General features: G+C 23.1%; 4 protein-coding genes across 19 annotated transcripts in view; 2 read left to right on the plus strand and 2 right to left on the minus strand.

Annotated features, from left to right (window-relative positions):
• LOC107997973 (E3 ubiquitin-protein ligase RNF38) overlaps positions 1-4408 on the plus strand; it is a 39637-nt gene extending 35229 nt beyond the window's left edge. For all 11 annotated transcript variants that reach the window (XR_009832845.1, XR_009832843.1, XM_017056932.3 and 8 more), the window contains one exon: positions 1-4408. This exon is cut by the window's left edge. The gene's annotated coding sequence lies outside the window, so the exon portion shown is untranslated.
• Positions 4409-9325: 4917 nt separating this feature from the next.
• Positions 9326-14801, minus strand: LOC107997939 (coiled-coil domain-containing protein 186). 3 transcript variants are annotated; one of them, XM_062085633.1, is made up of 9 exons: positions 14479-14801; positions 12610-14323; positions 12252-12522; positions 11766-12169; positions 11154-11689; positions 10803-11065; positions 10629-10652; positions 10352-10501; positions 9326-10212 (listed from the first exon to the last, which is right to left on the minus strand). In XM_062085633.1, the coding sequence occupies exons 1-9, from the start codon at positions 14600-14602 to the stop codon at positions 10138-10140; spliced, it is 3561 nt and encodes a 1186-aa protein (XP_061941617.1). In that variant the 5' UTR covers positions 14603-14801; the 3' UTR covers positions 9326-10137. The 3 variants fall into 3 exon arrangements, with proteins under 3 accessions (XP_061941617.1, XP_028522573.2, XP_061941618.1); XM_028666772.2 differs by having other exon boundaries at positions 10803-11068; XM_062085634.1 differs by lacking the exon at positions 10629-10652 and having other exon boundaries at positions 10803-11068.
• A 128-nt stretch (positions 14802-14929) lies between these two features.
• LOC107998021 (probable proline--tRNA ligase, mitochondrial) lies at positions 14930-17994 on the plus strand. Of its 2 annotated transcripts, none has more exons than XM_017057022.3 (6): positions 14930-15064; positions 15140-15388; positions 15477-15738; positions 15817-15998; positions 16135-16347; positions 16404-17994. In XM_017057022.3, exons 1-6 carry the CDS (start codon positions 14954-14956, stop codon positions 16686-16688), a joined length of 1302 nt encoding a protein of 433 aa, XP_016912511.1. In that variant the 5' UTR covers positions 14930-14953; the 3' UTR covers positions 16689-17994. The 2 variants fall into 2 exon arrangements, with proteins under 2 accessions (XP_016912511.1, XP_061941636.1); XM_062085652.1 differs by having other exon boundaries at positions 15817-15869; positions 16404-16821.
• On the minus strand, positions 16745-19769 carry LOC107998020 (sulfite oxidase, mitochondrial). 3 transcript variants are annotated; one of them, XM_062085651.1, is made up of 8 exons: positions 19336-19742; positions 19093-19228; positions 18245-18853; positions 17996-18182; positions 17763-17888; positions 17485-17677; positions 17209-17409; positions 16745-17103 (listed from the first exon to the last, which is right to left on the minus strand). In XM_062085651.1, the coding sequence occupies exons 2-8, from the start codon at positions 19107-19109 to the stop codon at positions 16799-16801; spliced, it is 1638 nt and encodes a 545-aa protein (XP_061941635.1). In that variant the 5' UTR covers positions 19110-19228; positions 19336-19742; the 3' UTR covers positions 16745-16798. The 3 variants fall into 3 exon arrangements, with proteins under 3 accessions (XP_061941635.1, XP_061941634.1, XP_016912510.2); XM_062085650.1 differs by having other exon boundaries at positions 18935-19228; XM_017057021.3 differs by having other exon boundaries at positions 18935-19769.
• Between the last annotated feature and the right edge of the window lie 149 nt (positions 19770-19918).

The following is a 19918-nucleotide window of genomic DNA, read 5'->3' on the forward strand; positions in this document are numbered from 1 at the left end:
CTTTTGTCATATAAATTTTTCTATAGTTATTAGCTACTCTAGTTAGAAAAGAAAAAAATTATTAAATAATTTTGTTAGATAATTATTGATAAATATTTTATAAATGATTGGCAAAATGTCCATTTTAGGAAAAAAAAAGAATTTGTTTTCTGTTTTGGCAATATGAATCAATTATTTCTTTTTTCCGCCATTCAGAAAACAAAAGATAAATTTTTTGATCTTATTGATTTAATCTTATTAATTCACACATTATCGTAGAACGTAGAATTAACAGAGAAAAAAAGATTAACGGACAAATATTTCGAATCACGAAGGAGATTAAAGAAAAAGAAGAAATAAGAAAGTCAGGTTCTTCAGCAATAGTTTTCATGCAAAAAAAAAAAGAAGAAAAAAAAAGAAAGCTACATAAAAAAAGATACAAAACTGAATAAAAGAAGAAAGATAAGAATACTGCTTCTGTTTCCTGCGTATCTACCTCTAAATAGATGAAATGAAACGATTCATATTTTTTTATATACACATCTCATAAACAATAAACATATGCTAAGAAAACCAAAAAAAGAGAAAGAAAGAGAGAAACCGATGAATAGAAGAAAAAGAAAAAACGAGGTAATCGCGATTTTTCGAATTTTCACAATATTAAAAGTAACAATTAAATTAAAGATTAAGATTTATCTGATAAAAAGAAATAAGATAATATGTATTTAGAAGTCCCTAACAGAAGGAAAGAAAGAGAATCGGAATACTACTCGATTAAGCATGTGTTTTAAGAAAGAAAAGATTAGATACGTTGTTAAAAGAAATGTACGTTCCCGAGGTTTTCCGTAAAGGCCTTTCATATTAATCACAATTGAGCAACGCCACATGGAAGAAAAGTGCGTTTATTATCGGAAAATTCGCGTAATTTTTATTATTATTTGCAACATTTGCAAAATTATTATTAATTAGTAAATTTTTGTTATGCTAGTTAAATTATATTGTTTGAAAGTTTCATACATAATTCTATTCTAATTTCTAATAATCTTTAATAAAATTAAATTAATTAAAAAAATTATTAATTTTTTTTTATATCATTGTCAATTTCTTTTTAAAAGATGATCGATGAACTATTAAATTAATAAAAATTCTATTTGTTCTTTATATTAATTAGATTAGCATAATGGGAAAAAGTTACATAGTGTTTCGTATAATGAAAGGTAATGACCAAATATTATCAAACGTAATCGAAATGGGCAAAAAAAGCGCATGACAGCGCGATCATGTATCTCTTCGATCTTATCCTTCCATTTCTTATCGCGTGCCTTTACTGTACCAACCGTATATCGGGAAAAAAATAATGAGAGTTTTCATGCAAAAAAGTCGGAAAGAAGAAATATGTTATTCCATAGAGAAAAATCATTGACACGAATCATATTTGTAATTTCAAAAAAAAAAAAAAAAGAAAAGAAAAACATAATAAAGAATTATCAAACGTTTCAGGTATTTCGAAAAAGTTTCTTACTTATCATCGCGTGCATAATCATGAAGAAATATGTGTTTTTAAGCACAAAAGCAGGATCACATGTAACATATGGCTGGTAAATTGAAATTTTTCATCATTGTCCATCCGCATGTAAATTATTTATATGATAAGAGACAAAATTAATAGAATTTCATTTTCGAAACAGAAAATTTTGTTATCATGTGTTCTTTTACTTGAAATATTATTTTTGTTGAATGTTTAAATGTTACAATTAGAATATAATACTTTGATAGGATATATAGAATATATATAAAATATATAATATATATGTATATTATATATTATATATATGTAATATATATATAATATATAGAATATTATCAATATTCTTATTTATTCAATCAATATTTAAATACTTAAAATTTCATTGACTTATATAGTTCGTTTTCAACAGATAGACACGATGAACGAATCAATTTACTCTTAAACAAAACTCGTCCGTGCAACCGCATATACGTAAAACATGTACTTTTTAATAGCTTTGTACAGGTTTAAGGCTGCGTTCACAAGTGTTACTGGATGAAAGTGACGTCGGAAACGAGTTATAGCTTATTCGAAATCAATTGGCCGCTCAAGGTTGTCTCAAGATCTTTCCCCACTATTGATTTTATTGTTTTATATTTGCTCAACTTGTTATTTATTTTAAAACCAGAGAACAAAAATTAATAATTAACGAAGAAAGATAATAATTAATTGAAAAAAATAAATAAAATACTTTATATATTAAATCATATATGTATGAAAAAGAAGGGAAAAATGGCTTTGAGCGGGAATAGATGTCGAACAAAGATAAAACAATACAAATCAAAAGATTTTCTTACCAATTGAAACTCATTTAAATTGTGTTTCGTTTTCGTGGACCGCAAATTTTTTTCCATTCATATTGTTTGTATCGATGTATAAATTCGTCGTTTAAATCCGGCTCATTATAAAACACAATATCAAAAAAAAAAAAAACTCGTGTGTGAGTGTGCATTCGTGTGTCTGTGTATGTATACAAAAGAAAACAAGAAAGAAGGGAAGAAAAGTATGGAAGAGAGAGCGTTGATTTTTTTCCTAGATGCGTTATAAGAGAACACATATCACTTTTCTTCATCAGTTATATCAACGCGTCTTATACACTCTCCCTCTTCGTCGCATTTTAAATTCGGACAGAAGAGGAAAAGAGAAAGGCTCATTTTTTTACTAGCTTAAGTCTGTGAGAATGAAAATGAGAAATAGAGTGTTTGTTAAAAGGGACAAGTATTTGATTGGTAAGCATTTATACCGAAGAAATATTTTTATTTCAAAGAATTATACAATTTTTTATATTATGCTTCTTTCGAATTTTTATCAATTCGATATTTAAATTATTTGTTTGTCAAATTTATAAATTTTCCCACTGTATTTTAATATTTCTTTCGAAGAATCGCACAAGAAAGAATTATAAAAATACTTTTCAACAGAATCAAGTAGCCTTTAAGTAGAAATTTTTTTTTTCTTTCATCAATAATATTAATTTTCGGCTTTAGTAATCTTAGCCTATCTAATGCTTCGTCTCTTGATACATGTAAAGTAAGATAGCAAAGGAATCCATAACGCGTACCTTGAGCACACCCTGAAGCCTAATGTATCAATTGCAGTAGAAACATTTATGATCGGTTCTTGCAACATTCTACATTATCTTAAAATAACTGAATAATTTAATTAATTATTGAAAATATGTTTTAAAAATTAAATTTCTTTATTAATTATCAAAAAATAATTCTAAATATAAAAATATAAAAAAAATAAAACATGAATTTTTTATTATTTTGGGCATGTTCAAGAACCAGTCACAAAACAGTACCAAAAATAATTGTTCCGACGTATGAGTTCATGTGAATTGCTTTTAAATATGAAACGATATAAACCCGTATATATATATATATATAATTTGTACATAAAGAGAAAACATGTATTCGTTTATAGATACTGTACACTGAACATCTATCTCGTATCGAATTTGTTTAAATTGAACAAAAAGAATATGTACCTAGACATTGCTTCAGTTCTCGATTAATTACTTCGGGAATGAGGAAAGTGCTTGACTTTAAAACGCGCAATATTGGATTTGCGCACTTTAACTTGGCGATGGCGTTGGTGTTGTTGAGGCCAACTGCGCGTTGACAACTGATTTATGCACATCGGAGATCGATTTTCAAATTCATTTTTTTAAATATTTAAATATTGCACGCAACGGGGTAAAAACTTTCGTCAAAGAAAAATCGATTTCTTTCCTTTCCGTATTTTTGCATTGAAAGCAAATTGTCATTCGTTTTATGTTTGTCTCGTATCGTTCTGAAAATCAATAAATTCAAAATTTTATAAATTCAATAATATAAATTGATTGATTGAATTTCGAATTAAATAAAAAATTTAGACTCAGATCAGATTACAATTACAGTAATGACTCAATGATAGACGCATTTTTGCATCTGTAGTAGAGAATTATCCGCACCATGCAATTTTTGACGTCAGTCAAACACTTGAATGTTTTCTATTCACTATTTATTCTATCTCATTCAAATTTATTTCTCATTTTTACTAAAGAATGAAGTCTTATTTCTCAGAATACCTACGTCCATTTTTAATAGATGCAACGCGATCATGACGTGTGTTTATTATCAGGGTATTACTGTATATAGTACTTTTCGCACGGTTGGCCTAACAGCATGTGTTTCACAAATCAAAATATCATTAAAAAAACGTCGTGATTTAAACCGAAAACCATATCCAGTGACCTGACACCTTGTTTCGAGTTGATGAATTTGAAGAAACAGCAATAAATCAAACATCCGACAGAAAGAACAAAATATATTGATCTTTCGCGTGTATTTAAAATACATCGATACAATACGATCGAAATTTATTTGTTTTCAGTTAATCATTTATTCATTTCATTAATAGTTTTTTCATAACAACAGAGAAGCACATTAAGCGAATTACTTCATAACGCATAGTACAAGTATTCATTTATAATTTATAATTTCTTCTTAAAAAGAAAAAATATTTTTTCAAGGAATGGTTGAAACTTTCTTATCGAATTTTTTCTCAAATCTGACAAAAATATGCACAAAATTCCAGTTCAAAAATTATTGTAGATTGATAAATTGCCATATCGGAAAAGATTTAGGAACGCGTTTAAATTGAAAAATAAAAAAAAACTGATTAAATATTTACTAATACATATATAATTATATAATTATATTTTTTTAATTTATCATCATTTACGTATTTTTTTCTTTGTATTATCGTATATAATGATTTGAAAAATCATACGAATAAAAATGTTCCATATATATATTCCTTTTAACGACACGTGAAAATTATAAAATAATAAATCTCCTTTAAAATTAATAAAAATTCTTTTGCATTCTTATGCACAGTGTGCCAAAAGTATATATCACATTTTAAAATTCGTAAATTTCTTTCCTTTATTTCTGTCTTCTTTGTTTCTTTTTTTATTGGCATAGCCAAATAAATTTTTTTTTTATTAGTAAAATAATTAGCTTATATTTGAACGAGACACTATTTTTGAATTTGTTATTATTTTTGTATATTTTATTAATATAATTAATCATCATCGTTTTTATTACACTATTTTTTTTTTTTGTTAATATGTAATAACAGAAATAAATATTTCTGTACGAATTCGATTTAATGTTTTTTAGTTAGATATCTATAATTTGTTCATTAGTTTTATTATTATTAATTATTATTATTATTATTATCATTGTTATTATTAATTCACTATCGATTTTTCAAGTTTAATAACTAGATTGTAATATCATTAATATCGGGAATATATTATTAAATAAGCAAAATGCATTACAAATTTCTATAGATAAATAAAAATGAAATAAGTTTCGACAATTAAAAAACATCGAATAGTTTTTCTTCAAAAGTAAATTATTGTATAGACGTAAAGATAACGATGCTAAACATTATATGTTAATATAAAGATTAATATTATTATTATTATTATTATTATTGTTATTGTCTATTATTATTCTTATTTTTCTTGTTTTTTTTTACTATCATTATTAATTGTTAATTATTATTACTGATTATTGGTGATTATTATTATTATATATCATCATTATCATTATTTTCAAATTACATAAATTTTTTCATATTATGCTTTGAATGAATTTTCATTTTTTATTTATATATACTTATGCATTTATTCATTGTTTGATACATCTTTGTTTGTCATATATAATCTTTATGAATTAACTATGATCATAATTGATTCGTTTTAACATTGTATTTTGAACACATTGATAAGATTTTTAAACAAAGTTTTTTTTTTGTAAATTGTACTTCAGTCAATATTCTAAAACATATCTATATGTTTATCTGTTACAATCATATATGTTTATTTGTTTTTTTTATATATTATAGAAAAAATCAATATATTACACATATATATATTATATAACTAAGTATAAGTTTTCAATTCATTTATATTTCGGTAAGAAAGTATCGGGACCAAGTAACATGTATTCATATTGCGAAACTAAATTCATAAACATTCATTTTCAGTCGCATAATATTTCATCAACTTCGATCGTACCTGTGATAATATATCATCAATTGCGATATTATTGATCGATCTGTAACGCTGCCGTGATTACCAGACCCTTCTTGATCATATCGCATAATACAGCTTCAATATAGCCTCTAATTTGCAACGCTGTCATTTCAATCAACAGAATCTCTGGCGCGTTTTCAACACCCTCAATGTTTGTGCGATTCGTGAATAGGAGGGACACAAGAGTAACGAGAAAAAAGTGCAGCAAAAAGAAAAAGAAGCGAAGAAATCGTATGCAAAAGATAAGGATAATCCACGGTCTGCACGAAATCCGATAAAAATCGAGCTGCTTTAAAGCCAGATATGTTCATATCTCGTAATCCTACATAGGTTAGGTTGGAATCTTCTACTTTAAATTGTTCGACAGAAATATTCTCACAATGATAGTTTCTCTTTAAAAAAGTTTCTGACTGAATTTATAGAGGATGGATTGTAGACTTTAAAGCGTAAATCTTTTTTCTCTATATGTATATTTTCTATCTATGCATTATTTTTCTTTTTTCATTGTTTCTATCTGTTTCTATCTCATTTCTTTATCGTATTTTTATTTTTTTCTTTCGGTAATTTTTCTTTAGTTATTCTCTCTGTTTATATTTTGTTTTATTTTTTTACCTTTCTTTATATTCTTTATTTCTTTTATTTTTTTCTATCTTTTTGTCTGTTACATTCATTAATCTTATTTTTTTTTTCTAAATTCTCTGAGTCTCATCTAAATTTTTATTTTTGAATTTCCTTAATTTTTTTCATTCATACGATTTCATCATTTCATTTTCAATTATATTCTATCTTCACAAAATATCGTTCTTTTTATTTTTTTTTCATCTCTATCTACATTTTTCTCTTTTTTTCGATCGCCCGCCCCTGCTATCCATCCATAACCTCTTTAAAGCGACACATTTCCTTTAAGCCACGTATCCTTTCTGTTTCCTCTCTCCTCTTGTTCTTGTTCCTCTCATTAGTTCCGGGACTTCCTCTTGATTACAACTTCGATCTAACTGAACAGAATTAATGCAGGAATGGGCAACGAAAGCGAACAGTTGTAATAAGGTCGAAATCAATTCAGAGAATTGTGCATTTGAGAATTGTGTTTCTAGGGTAATAAATTCATAGGAGAATTTCAAAATTACACGTTGCAGCATTTAAAAGCATTCTCTACTCTTTTTAAAGGTTATGAAAGATACGCATATACAATTAGTATGTATTAAAGAACAACGATGATAAAAATTTTACAACAGAAATTTAAATTCTATTTAATAAATTAAAAAATAACGCGTCCAGATATGTGAATATACAATTCAATGTATGAATTTATTTCCGATGACTTAACGAAGTATATATAATATGTCTTTTCAAGCATTTAAATTCTATTGGTAAATATTTCATTGAAAATATGAATAATATGTATAACATTATTTTAAATAACGATGTAATGCCTTGATGTTTTTTTTATTTTCTTTAACATTATTGCAAAAAACATAAAATATTATTTATTTGTGATGTAACATTTCAAAATATATTTAATTCGTGTACTTCGTGATACATTATAGAATATTATATTTAGTTAATATTATATTATACTTAGTCTTGCTAAATGCACATAGATTATTTATATTTTTTTTAATAAACTTTATCTCTTTTAATTTTCATAATCTTAGTATACTTAATCGTTACATGATTTGTACTAATTATAAATTGTAATTAATTTATATATAAACTAATTGGATTAATAATGTAAATTGAATTCTTAAAATAATTTTTTCTACGAATTATTATCAAATTTTTGATATCTTTTATTTAAAATCAATGTTTATTTTTAATTGCACTATTTTATGAATTTAAAAAAAAAATCAAGAAAGTATGTCAGTTATGAATATATTAAAAAACATAGTAATAAAGATGTACATAAAATATCGAATTTTTATTTGGTTAAAAAAAAAAGAAGAGAATCTAAATTATACAATACTTGTTAAAAAATATAGTTATTTTCAGATTATATTGCAAAAATGAAAAAAGTAAATATTATTTTTCATTTTAATAATTAAAATCAAATTATTAATATATTAATATATATAATATATTATAATATTAATATATCGATCAATATAAAATTACAATATTATTTGATATTTTGTGAAATTATATTAATAGTAAACGAACAAAAGCTTAATCATTGCTAAATTATATTTGTTTTTTTGAATCATTGTTCGAGATCTCTAAATTAAAATAAAATATATACACATAAATTCATGTACATGTAAATTCATGTACTACGATACAATGTACAAAAAGCAATATCCATTATATATATATACATATATAATTGTTATATATTACAGACACATAAATACACGTACAAACACAAGTATTTATTGTATACATGAGATACGTAAAAATTAACATATACTTACTTTTGATTAAGTCGAAAATTTAATAGTAATTTATATATTCGATTGTAAATTTCGGTAGTATTTGCTTTGTAAAATTATAACTATTGTGCATAATGTATATAGAGGATAAAGAAACGATGAAGAAGAGAGAAAATGAATGTGAGAGAACAAACAAGTTTAAAAACAAAATATTTGTCCGAAAGAATGTGTCTTATATATATGGCAAATAGTAAAAAATCGATACTTCTCGAAAAAAGAAATTTATCGGTTATAAAATAATAGATGTGTTCCTTTTATTAGATGGACTAAAAGTAATGTAATAGTTTCATAATTACCTGACGACAAAAAAAGAAATACAAAGAAAATATTACAGAATTATGAGATCTGCTTTGTCTTCTTATAATCAAATACTTTATATCATGTAGTACAGGTTGTCATTAAACGTGTGAATCTATTTCATACAAGTCTTTTTTTATTATTATTATAAAATTATTGTGTAATATAATTTGAATTTTTTATTTTATACTGTATATAATAATATAAAATAAAAAATATATATACTCATTATATTTTGTTTATTTTGCAAATAAATTATTTATATACATATGTATATGTATATAAGTTATATTGAATATTTTATTTTATTTTATATTATTTAATTATTTTCATTTATTTGTTTATTATAAATAACAAATTCATATAAGGTAAGTAAATGAAGTTGAAATTTTTTTTATATCAGATAATAATTTACAAGAAATTTAAGATTTATTCAGAATAAGTTAAGTAAATATTTTAACAATATTTTATATAATATTATATAATTTTTTAACTTTATACAGATTTACAATTTTTATATTAATATCATATAATATATAATATACATAATCCTTAATTAATAATTTTGATACACATTTTTTTACTAAATTAAATATATGTATGTGAAAAAATATATAAATATATAAATAATATAATATCAACAAGTTTTTTAAAATATTTTTATTATTATATATTAAAAATTTGAAACAGAATGTGGAATGTTTTTTTTTTAAATCGTATCTTATTTATATCTTATTATCTTATTTAAAAAATAATTAAATAAATAAACAGCAGTCAAAATGACAAATTATTTATATAATATTGTAACATGATTTTAATATTTATAAAAAATATTTTATAATTTACATATAATTTAATGAAATAAAAAATGTAATATATCATTATTTTAAGTATTAATGTTTGTGACTAGAAATGTAGTAATGAAATTATTTTTTTGAAATTAAAATATAATATTATAGATTTTTTTTTTACAATATATATATATATAAATTAAAGACATCGTAGTACAGAAAAATAATTGTAAATAGATTAGAATACATTACAATAACTATGTTGTTATATCTACTTTCAAATTAAAAAAAATGTATCTTTTAAATTACTTTGAAAGAATAATTTTACTTGAAGTAATAATTATATATTAGTATATATGTACTACAAGTTTCTTAATTGATAATTTTTTCACGTTTTTTGATATATACTTGTTATCCTGTTATGTTTACAATATAAGTACAGATAATATGTTATGCTAACTGCTGGTAATATGTTATGCTATACTTTTATTTTGTATTTTGTCTTTGTTGATTTTGCATTGTTAACCTTGCTATTTCTTCACCAAGAGTATCAATATTATCCTATAAATATAAAATTGATTAATAAAGAACAAACATGTGAATAATAATGTTATTTATAACTAATAATTAAATTATTTAATAATGTTAATGTAATAATAAGTTTATTTATTTTTTCATTTAATATGTTTTTTTTGTTTACCTTTAATGTAATGTTTTTGAATAATGCATCTTCAAGTACTGCTTGAAGTTTTTGATTTATTTCTAATGATAATTCAAGTGTCATATTGTCATCTGAAACTCGTTGATTATAGACAGAAGCCATTATTCCTCCGTGTCTTGCTAATTCAGCCTATAATTAAATAACAATTAAAATCAAATCAATAAAAATAAATACATACATACATTTATTTTATAAATACATTTTTAAATTATTACAAATGTTATACGATAATTTAAATTTTTGTTATTAAACTTACTGCATTCCTTTTGCTTTTGATATGCTTTTATAAAAATTAAAATACATTTCATTAATAATATAAATATTAATAATATAAAATATGTTTAAAATTTCAAAATCTAAAATTTTTATATTTTTTATAAAATTATATGTATATTAATTTAATTTAGTATTAGTAATTTAGAAAATTTACCTTGTATTTATCTCTCTCATTGTTACCCATGGCACCAATATTTTCATGCAAAATATAATTTTGGATGATTCTCTTTTTTTTTTGCAATTCTTCTACCAAGATTCGAGTATGTTCTTCAAAGAAATCTAGTTTCTCAGCTTTCCTTGCATTACTTTCTTGTAATTTTATAATACGATCTATTAACAATTGTCTGCTAGGTTCTGTAAGTTGAATATTTTGATCACCATTCACATTATTATCGGATAAGGCACCATTTAAAGCATCTGCTAAAAAATAAAATAATTGATAAAATAGTACAAAAATATATATAACTAAAACAATAATTCTAAACAAAATTTTATATTTAAAAACCTGTATTCAATGAAACATTAGATCCAGTTCTAGATACAATATCCAATGAATTATAAGGTAATGTTTCAAATGCTTCTAATTTCTTTCGACACTGTTGTAACTCGCGTGTCATTTCCTTCATACTTAATTGTTGTTTTCTCTTTAATACTGCATTTTCTCCTTGACTATCTTCTAATTGCTCAGCAAGATTTTGTGCTGTTTGTGTTTGTTCAGCAAGATGCCTTGTTAAAATTTCACATTCTTCAATTCTTGTTTTTCGTTCTTGAGCGCAATTTTCTTCTAATGTTTTTATTTTATTATTTAATTGATTTATATGTTCACGTAATGGTCCATGCTCTTGTTCTAATTGTTTTATTTTGGCTTCAATAACTGTGAATTCTGATTGCAGTCTTACATTTTTATCAGTCAATTTTTGTGTAAAATCCAACATTTCTGCTTCTTTCTGACGACATGCAAACATATCAGATTGTAATTCTTCGTTAGCCAAACGTAAATGTTGAATTTCCATCTCAGTTGATGCTAAGTACTGATTTTTACTATGTTGAAAAAAAAAAGAAAATACTAATATAAAGAAGAAAACAAAAATTACGATTTTACAATTGAGATACTTACTGTTGAAGTTGAGTTTTCAACATTTCTAATTCAGATACTTTATTATGTAATTCCATAATTTCTTTCTGACGTTGATCTATTATAATTTTTAAATTATTCAAATTACTTTCATAAGTTAAACGATCTTTTTCAGCATCTTGTATCTTTAAACTGAGTGTATTGTTTTCTTCAATTAAAATTTGTTGTCTATGCTTTAATGTATCTACTTCTTTTTGTAATTGAATTCTTAACATCTCTTTATCTTCTGTGACATGTCTTTCTAAAATTAAACGAGCCTGTTGCTCTTTTAATTGTTGATCTAATGTAACTGCTTTGTTTTCTTCTGATTGTTGAAATTTTCTCATTGTTTCTTGCGTTTCTTTACGCACTTGTTCACATTCTTCCTTCATTTCATTAATCCTAATCTAGAAAAATAAATAAAAATTTATATAAAATTATTTGCCAAAATTATAAATAAAATAATAATAAAAAATATAGTATTATTACCATGGCTTTATCTAATTTTTGTTGAGTTTCTTTTTGTAAATCCATTTCCGTTTTTAGTTTATTCTGAGTCCATTGTAACTTTATATCTCTCATTTTTACATCTTCCTTTAATTTCTCAACTTCTTTCTGAAGATCGGTCATTTCGCGATGTTTATTGCTTAAAATATTACATATTCTAGTTCGTTCTCCTTGCATTTCTCTCAATTTATTCTGAAGCGTTTCTTGTTGTGTTGTCATTTCTTTTACTTTACGTTCTGCATATTCTTTTGCTCTAAAAATGATAAAATAGAAAAAATAATAAAATAATTACAAAATATATTAATCTTCTTAAAGTTTATTTTATCTAAATTTAATTTACCTTTGTGTATCAATAAGTTGTTTTTCACTAACAGCATATTTCATTACCATATTTTCTCTTTCTTTATTTGCAATATTATAATCTTTTTTATATATTTCCTGTGCTTCTAAAGAAGTATGTAATTCAAATGTAAGTCTATTTATTGTCTTTTCTAATGTTTCTATTTGCATAGAAAAGATTTCTCCTTTGTTTTTTTCTTCCAAAATTCGTTTTTTTTCTTCTAAATTTTCCATTTTTTCTTGTAACTTTAAATATTTAGATTTTAAATCTGCATAATCTTTTAATAAAGTAAGATAAACTGGATGTTGCAATAAACTTTGTTTTGACTTTTCAAAATCGACAATTTCTTTTTCTTTTTGATTCAAATTATTAATAATAATATTTTCTTGAAAATTATTTTCTTCAGAATTTAATACTATAGAATTAATATTATAATTTCCATTTGTTTCTGTATTGAATACATTATCATTTGTTTTATCAATATCATTATTAATAATATAAGATTTAGATTTCTCTAACTTTTTTAATTCCAAATCCTTTGAAAAATCATTATTATGATCATTTGTTGATAAATATTTATTTTTTTCAATATTTTCACATATAATTTCATTTTTTATTACAATTTTATTTTCATTATTTTCATTTTTTACACATTCATTATTTGCACTTTGTATATCTATTTCACATTTTTCTGCATAAGAAATATTTTTTTCTTTTACAAATGAATCTGATATATTGTTAAATACTGGTTCTGTTAAAGAAGATTCCATGTTAGAAGATTCTTCTATATATTTCTTTTCACTATAAATATTATCTACAGATTTCATTACTGAATTATATTTTAATGTTAAATGCTGTGGTAATAATGCTTTTTCCATGATATTTGTTGACTTTTCTGTAATGAAGTTTAAAAAGTTACGGCTTTTGTTTAGAAACTGAGCATTTGATTGCATTATATTAATTGGATTTGTTGGCAGTGAAATTTTTACCAATCTACTATCATCAACCAAAGTTGGTCTAGATATTACATTATTTTGTAGTTTACTATTCTTAATAGTTTCATTTAGTTTTTGTTCTTTATTAAAGTCCTTTTCACAATTAATTAAGTTAGTTAATGTTTGAGTTTGATCATTATTTATCATTAATTTTTCATCAACATTAGAATGACATACTAGCCCATCTATTGCTTTAATATTATTTTTAATTTCACATTTTTCATGTATATTATCAGTTTCTTTTAAACATTTTGTTTCATGAGAATCCACATGTAATTTAGTACTAAAAATTGTTTCTTCTTCATCATTGTACATAATGTTTAATTTTTTACATTTATTTGGTCTTATTGTTTTTACATTATAATTAGAAATTATATCTGAAGATGTGCATAATAATGTATCAAATAATGTTGATGAAGATGATCTAATATCATTACAAGAAGATGATTTTTGGAGACATTTATTTTGAGGCAGAATTATATCAATAGATTCTTGATTTTTTAAATATTCATGTGAGAAATTATTTAAAGAAATAGTACTTCTTATAGTTTTAGCAATATTATTTTCTTCTATTAATTGATGATATTTTTTTTCATTATTATCCTTTATTGATATTAAATTTTCTTTAATTTGAGAAATACTATTTTGTTCAAACTTCTCCTGAGATGATATTTTTTTACATATCTTTATTTCTTCTTGAATCAAAGGTTTATTAATGACTAAAAATATTAAGTAAAAAAAATAAAATTAGAAATTTTATCATATATCTAGTTATTAGATGCTATTTAATTCTTTAAACAGCTGTTGTTTAAAATATATTTATTAAATAATTCAAAGAATAATTTATAATAGATTTCTTAATAGAAACTCGTACCTTCTGCAAATTGAACGTTTGATTTTATATTGGAATCAGTTTGATCGAAATTATCCGGAAAAATATTTTCTTTAAAAGATAATTCCAATTTTTTTTCGTCCATTTCAGCAATTGCAAATTCCATTTCTTTTGGATCAACTGACCCTATTTCACAGTGTTACATTTTCCGATAGAAATTAAATATTATTAAACTTTGATAATCCGAAATAAATTTGCAATTACAATATTAAGTGATATATGCAAAAAGGAATTCAAATCAAAATAAATAACCTAAAATCCATAAGAATCTATCTGTCATACTTTGTACTGTTTCTAACCATACTACGAAGATGATTAGTTTAGTAATCCACTGTGTATCATTGGACCTAAAAGCATTGGCCAATACTTTATTTCGTATAAATGCGAAATACAAAATATTTATACGTGATTTAGAATTATATATGTATTTATATATTTCGAATATAATTATTTTAATATGTCAAATATGCCGATTTCTAAAATAAATAAATTATCGCAATTATTTCAACCGGTTACTGCTACGATTGCTACTGCGAAACAAACAGAAATACGTTCAAGAAGTTACGAAGTATGCTAATGTAATTTTTTTTATTTTTACTATCATTTAACTATCATTATTTGTAATGTATACATTTAATTGTAGAATTTACTTAAATATGGTTTGATTAAACAAGTTACAACTGGTATGTATGCAATTTTACCTTTAGGTTTACGTATCTTTAATAAACTGACAGCACTTGTTGATAATGAAATGCAAAAAATTGGAGCTCAAAAATTATTACTACCAGCTTTGATACCTACACATTTATGGAAGAAAACAGATAGATTTAATAACGTAACTGAATTATTTAAAATACAAGATCGAGCTCAAAGACAATATATACTAAGTCCAGTAAGTTTTTAATTAAAAAAAAAAATTTTTAAAAATTAGATTTATAAATTATTTAATAAAAAGAATATTAAAAAAAATGTCTTTGTAGACGCATGAAGAATCAATTTGTTCTATATTATCAACTATAGGAATATTATCACCAAAAATGTTACCATTAAAATTATATCAAATTTCGAATAAATGGAGAGATGAAATGAAACCAAGACTTGGATTTTTAAGAAGTAGAGAATTTATAATGAAAGATTTATATACATTTGATATAAATTTAAATAATGCACAAGAAACATATGCTTTGGTATGCAATGCTTATGAAAACATATTTAAGAAGATAGGAATAATGTATATAAAAAGTAATAAAATGAATAATATTAATTCAATATTGCTTATCTATTAACATTATTTATTTACATTGACATTATTATTTATAGCTATTGGTGATCCAGGATTAATTGGAGGTTCAATATCTCATGAATATCATTATGTAAGTGATATAGGTGAAGATATTGTTTGTATATGTCCATCTTGTCAATATAGTATTAATAAAACAATATGCAAAGACTCATATTGTCCTAAATGTAAGAATGCATTTAATGAAAAAACTACTGCAGAGGTAATAGAAAAAATTAATAATAATAATAATAATGTTTCAATTAATTTTAGCTTTTGTTATTGTTATTATAAATAAAAATCAAGAAATAATTATTAGTTATAATTTTTAATATAATAAATTATAATTTTCATTCAAGGTGGGTCATACATTTTTATTAAATACAAAATATACAATACCTTTAGAAGTAAAAATAAAAATAAATAATAAATCAATACCTTTAGTAATGGGTTGTTTTGGACTTGGTTTAAGTCGCATTTTTACAGTTATGACTGAATTATTATCTACCAAAGATGAATTAAGATGGCCAAAAAATTTAGCACCATATACTGTATGTCTTATACCACCAAAGGTAATATGTACTATACAATATTTTTTATAGATGTTAAAAATCATTATAATTTATAGGCAGGAAGCAAAGAAGAAAATAAAAGTCAATATATAAAAGAAGTAATGGAAATTTTAAATCAATTAAATATTGATACTATACTTGATGATAGAACAGACTTAACTATTGGAAAACGTTTTATGCATGCTCGCATAACTGGATTTCCATATGTTATTATAATTGGTAAATCCATAATGAATTTTCCACCTTTAATTGAAATTCATAATATAAATAATTCAACAAATTGTGAAATATCTTTAAATGATATACCTAATTATTTTAACAATGAAGATATCAAACTTTAAAATAAAATAATATATATAGTATAGTGTTATAAAAAAATGTTTTTTAACAAAAAAAATTATTTAAGTAATATTTATTTTTTATTATGTAAAAGAATATTAATGTTGAAATATTAATGTTCTAATTTAACTTTAATTTTGTGATATGCATTACAAAGAAAACCTCGTAGATTCCAAATATTTTTGATATTTTCTGGTTGGACATTGTATGATGCATCTACAGCTTTTGTCCATATCTCCATTTCTTTTAATTCTTTCTTGACAGGGAGATCTATACTCCATAATGTCCAGCTCCAATATCGACCTACTTTAGCATTATTATCCTCAGCATCTAAATTAGCTGTATACCAAGTTTCACCTTGATCATTTGTTACATCAACTCGAATAATTTTCCGACCTCCTCCTGACCATGCATATCCTATAAAAATAATTTGATTAATTATAATCTTATTATAAAGATTTTACTATCATAGAAAAGTGAAATCTTAAAAATTATTTCATATTTTCAAATTTTTCAAATTACCTTTCACATTTATTTTTCCATTTATTACTTTAATTATTTCAGATTGTTCTGGTTTGCAAATTGCAGAAATTACAGGCATTTCTTGTATAGCAGGTGCCTTAGAAAAATCTACATTATCCCAATCAGTATTGGGAGAAAAGACTTTATAGTCATTTTGTTGCCATTGTGATTGACTTTCTTTTTTTGAAACTATTATTTTAGCTGTAGAAATTAAAACAAAATTTAATCAAATAATTAATTATTGCACACTTAATTATAATATTTGATACCAAATACCAAGCCATTTTACATTCCTGGCTCCGACAACACCTGGAACAATTACTCTAATGGGAAATCCATGATCTCTTGGTATAGGTTGTTCATTCATTTCATAAGCTAAAATTATATCTGCTCTGGAATCCATTGCTTTACTAATAGGTATACTTGCACCATATGGTGTACCAGAAGGATCTAAGTCATATCCTTCAAACTTGTTCCATGAAATTATTATATGTCTATTTTTAACATTTAAAAAAAATTTTATTTTTTGCTATTTATTATTTCTGCATTAATACCTGTATATGATTGTAATCATCTTCTTTAATTTTTAAATCTTTTAATATATCACATAATCTTGTACCAGTCCATGTAGCATTACCAACAGCACCTATACCCCAATTAAGTCCTTTTAATTGTTTTTCCTATAAAAGATAAAAAAAATGAGATAATTAATAAAAAAGAATAATTTTATATTTTTGGAATTTTTTTTTAGAATATGTTATAAAATAAAAAAAATATATTAATTTACTTTTGTCATTTCTGATCTTCTGTTTCCTGCACACATTATAGCACTTGTTATTGTATATTTAGGATATTTTTTTATGTCTTCAAATTTCAAAATCTTTTTTGTTACTTCTTCTATAATTAGTTCTAAAGTATAAGTTTTCAAATCTATTTCAGGAACAGGAAGATGATTTCTTACATAGAACAATTCCCTAAAATTAATCAATATCTAAATTTAAAAAATAAAAGTTTTAAAAAAATATTTCAAATTTACATTGGTGTAATAAAACTTTCAATCAATAAAGATGGTGGTGGTTCAGCGCAAAAAGGTTTTTCACCATTTATCTTCAAAACTTTATGCCTTATCGGTTCTTTTGAATATGGATCATTGTCATTAATTGTATTGAATATTGCATCTTCTTTAGAAATATTTCCAATTCTCATTGATTCAAGAAGCTCATATATTTCTTGTGTGTTATGATTAGCAAAAATTACCCAAAATGGTTCAATTGAACTTCCAGCTGCCATTAATATTTTTGAAGAACCACCTGGATGTTTTTCAATAAAATCTGTTATATCATATACTCCTTGCTTAAATGTTACCCATATGCGATTTTCTTTATTATCATGTTTGGCTACTTCTTCTAAATTGTATGTTTTTAAATCTATTCTGAATTCTCCACATGGAATAAATTTTTCATTTAAAGCATAAATATTTTTATAAGATATATAATAATATAATCCTAATATAGATGTAGCAACAGTAATATATGCTGTATATTTTGCATAAGAATTATTTTTGAATGTGTTTTGTTTTATATGCAATTCTCTGATATGATAATTTTTAAATGTTTTGATATGATATTGAATACTTGACAAATATCTAAAATAATTAATATCTTATTAGAAATAAACTTTATATTTATCATAATAATATAATAATAAAATTTAAATTAATAGAAACCTATTTTTTCGTTGATTTATAATCTTCAAATATAAAATCATAGTATAAAAGTTTTATATTTGCTAATCAAAATAATAGAATACGAATAATGTAAACGAATAAAATAACGAAATTTTTCCTCATAAATTAAATAAAATAGATATAATAATTATATTTACACCGAATAAGAAATCATATATTAATAATTTATGCGAGCATATTATTTTTGTTTTAGTTTTTTTTTAAAAAGTTTTTAGAATGTAGATACCGCGATAAATGCTTCTTTAAGTACTATGCTCAATGTTATTAATTCAGCTTAAAACAAGAATATAATATTAATAACGATTGAAATTGAAACTAAATATGAATATAAAATTACAAATAAAACAAGATAATAGATAATAAAATAAATATTCAATTACAAAATATTTTGTAGATGTATATTATGTATATTATATATATTTTGTAGAATATATTTTGTATTATATTTTACATAATTAAATTTATATAAGTGTGAAAACAGGTATTGTTTTTCAATATTTTAATATATATTAGAATATATTATATTTTGCGAAATTATTATCTTAAAAATATTTTTTAAAGAGAATATATATCTATATTTTTTATATTAAAGATTAAGATATATTATTACATTATAATTTTATTATATAATTTTGAAAAAAAAATGAAAATGTGTCCAATTAATATTCATAATCATATTCACATATTAAAAGCAAATGAAACAAATAATGAGAAAAAAATAAGATAAAAATTCGGAAATCAGTACTATCTCTAGAATAAGATGCAAGAATAGCAAATAACAGAAGAATAAAGATAGAATAAGAATTTACTATCAATGCCATCTCTTAAATTAAACACATCATTTTAAAGATAGGAGCAAAAATTAACAATCAGCGCCATCTTTCAAATTCTTTTGAAAAGATTTTGTTTTTGGCGCTGATATTTGGATTTTTATTCTATATTTAATTTTTTCCCATTATTTAT

Source organism: Apis cerana, linkage group LG15, assembly GCF_029169275.1.
Source record: "Apis cerana isolate GH-2021 linkage group LG15, AcerK_1.0, whole genome shotgun sequence".
NCBI lineage: Eukaryota > Metazoa > Arthropoda > Insecta > Hymenoptera > Apidae > Apis > Apis cerana.

Bases quoted from the DNA above. Each gene is read 5' to 3' on its own strand.
- LOC107998021 (XM_017057022.3), top strand. From the start codon at position 14,954: ATGTCAAATATGCCGATTTCTAAAATAAATAAATTATCGCAATTATTT. The intron at 15,065-15,139 runs GTATGCTAATGT...ATTTAATTGTAG, and splicing joins TACGTTCAAGAAGTTACGAA to AATTTACTTAAATATGGTTT. The intron at 15,389-15,476 runs GTAAGTTTTTAA...ATGTCTTTGTAG, and splicing joins GACAATATATACTAAGTCCA to ACGCATGAAGAATCAATTTG.
- LOC107997939 (XM_028666772.2), bottom strand. From the start codon at position 14,602: ATGGAATTTGCAATTGCTGAAATGGACGAAAAAAAATTGGAATTATCT. The intron at 11,069-11,153 runs GTTTTTAAATAT...TTTATTTTTTAG, and splicing joins TAATGTTTCATTGAATACAG to CAGATGCTTTAAATGGTGCC. The intron at 10,502-10,628 runs GTAAGTTTAATA...ATTTAATTATAG, and splicing joins TCAAAAGCAAAAGGAATGCA to GCTGAATTAGCAAGACACGG.
- LOC107998020 (XM_017057021.3), bottom strand. From the start codon at position 18,975: ATGATTTTATATTTGAAGATTATAAATCAACGAAAAAATAG. The intron at 17,410-17,484 runs GTATTTGGTATC...TAATTTCTACAG, and splicing joins CAGGAATGTAAAATGGCTTG to CTAAAATAATAGTTTCAAAA. The intron at 17,104-17,208 runs GTAATTTGAAAA...TTATTTTTATAG, and splicing joins TGGAAAAATAAATGTGAAAG to GATATGCATGGTCAGGAGGA.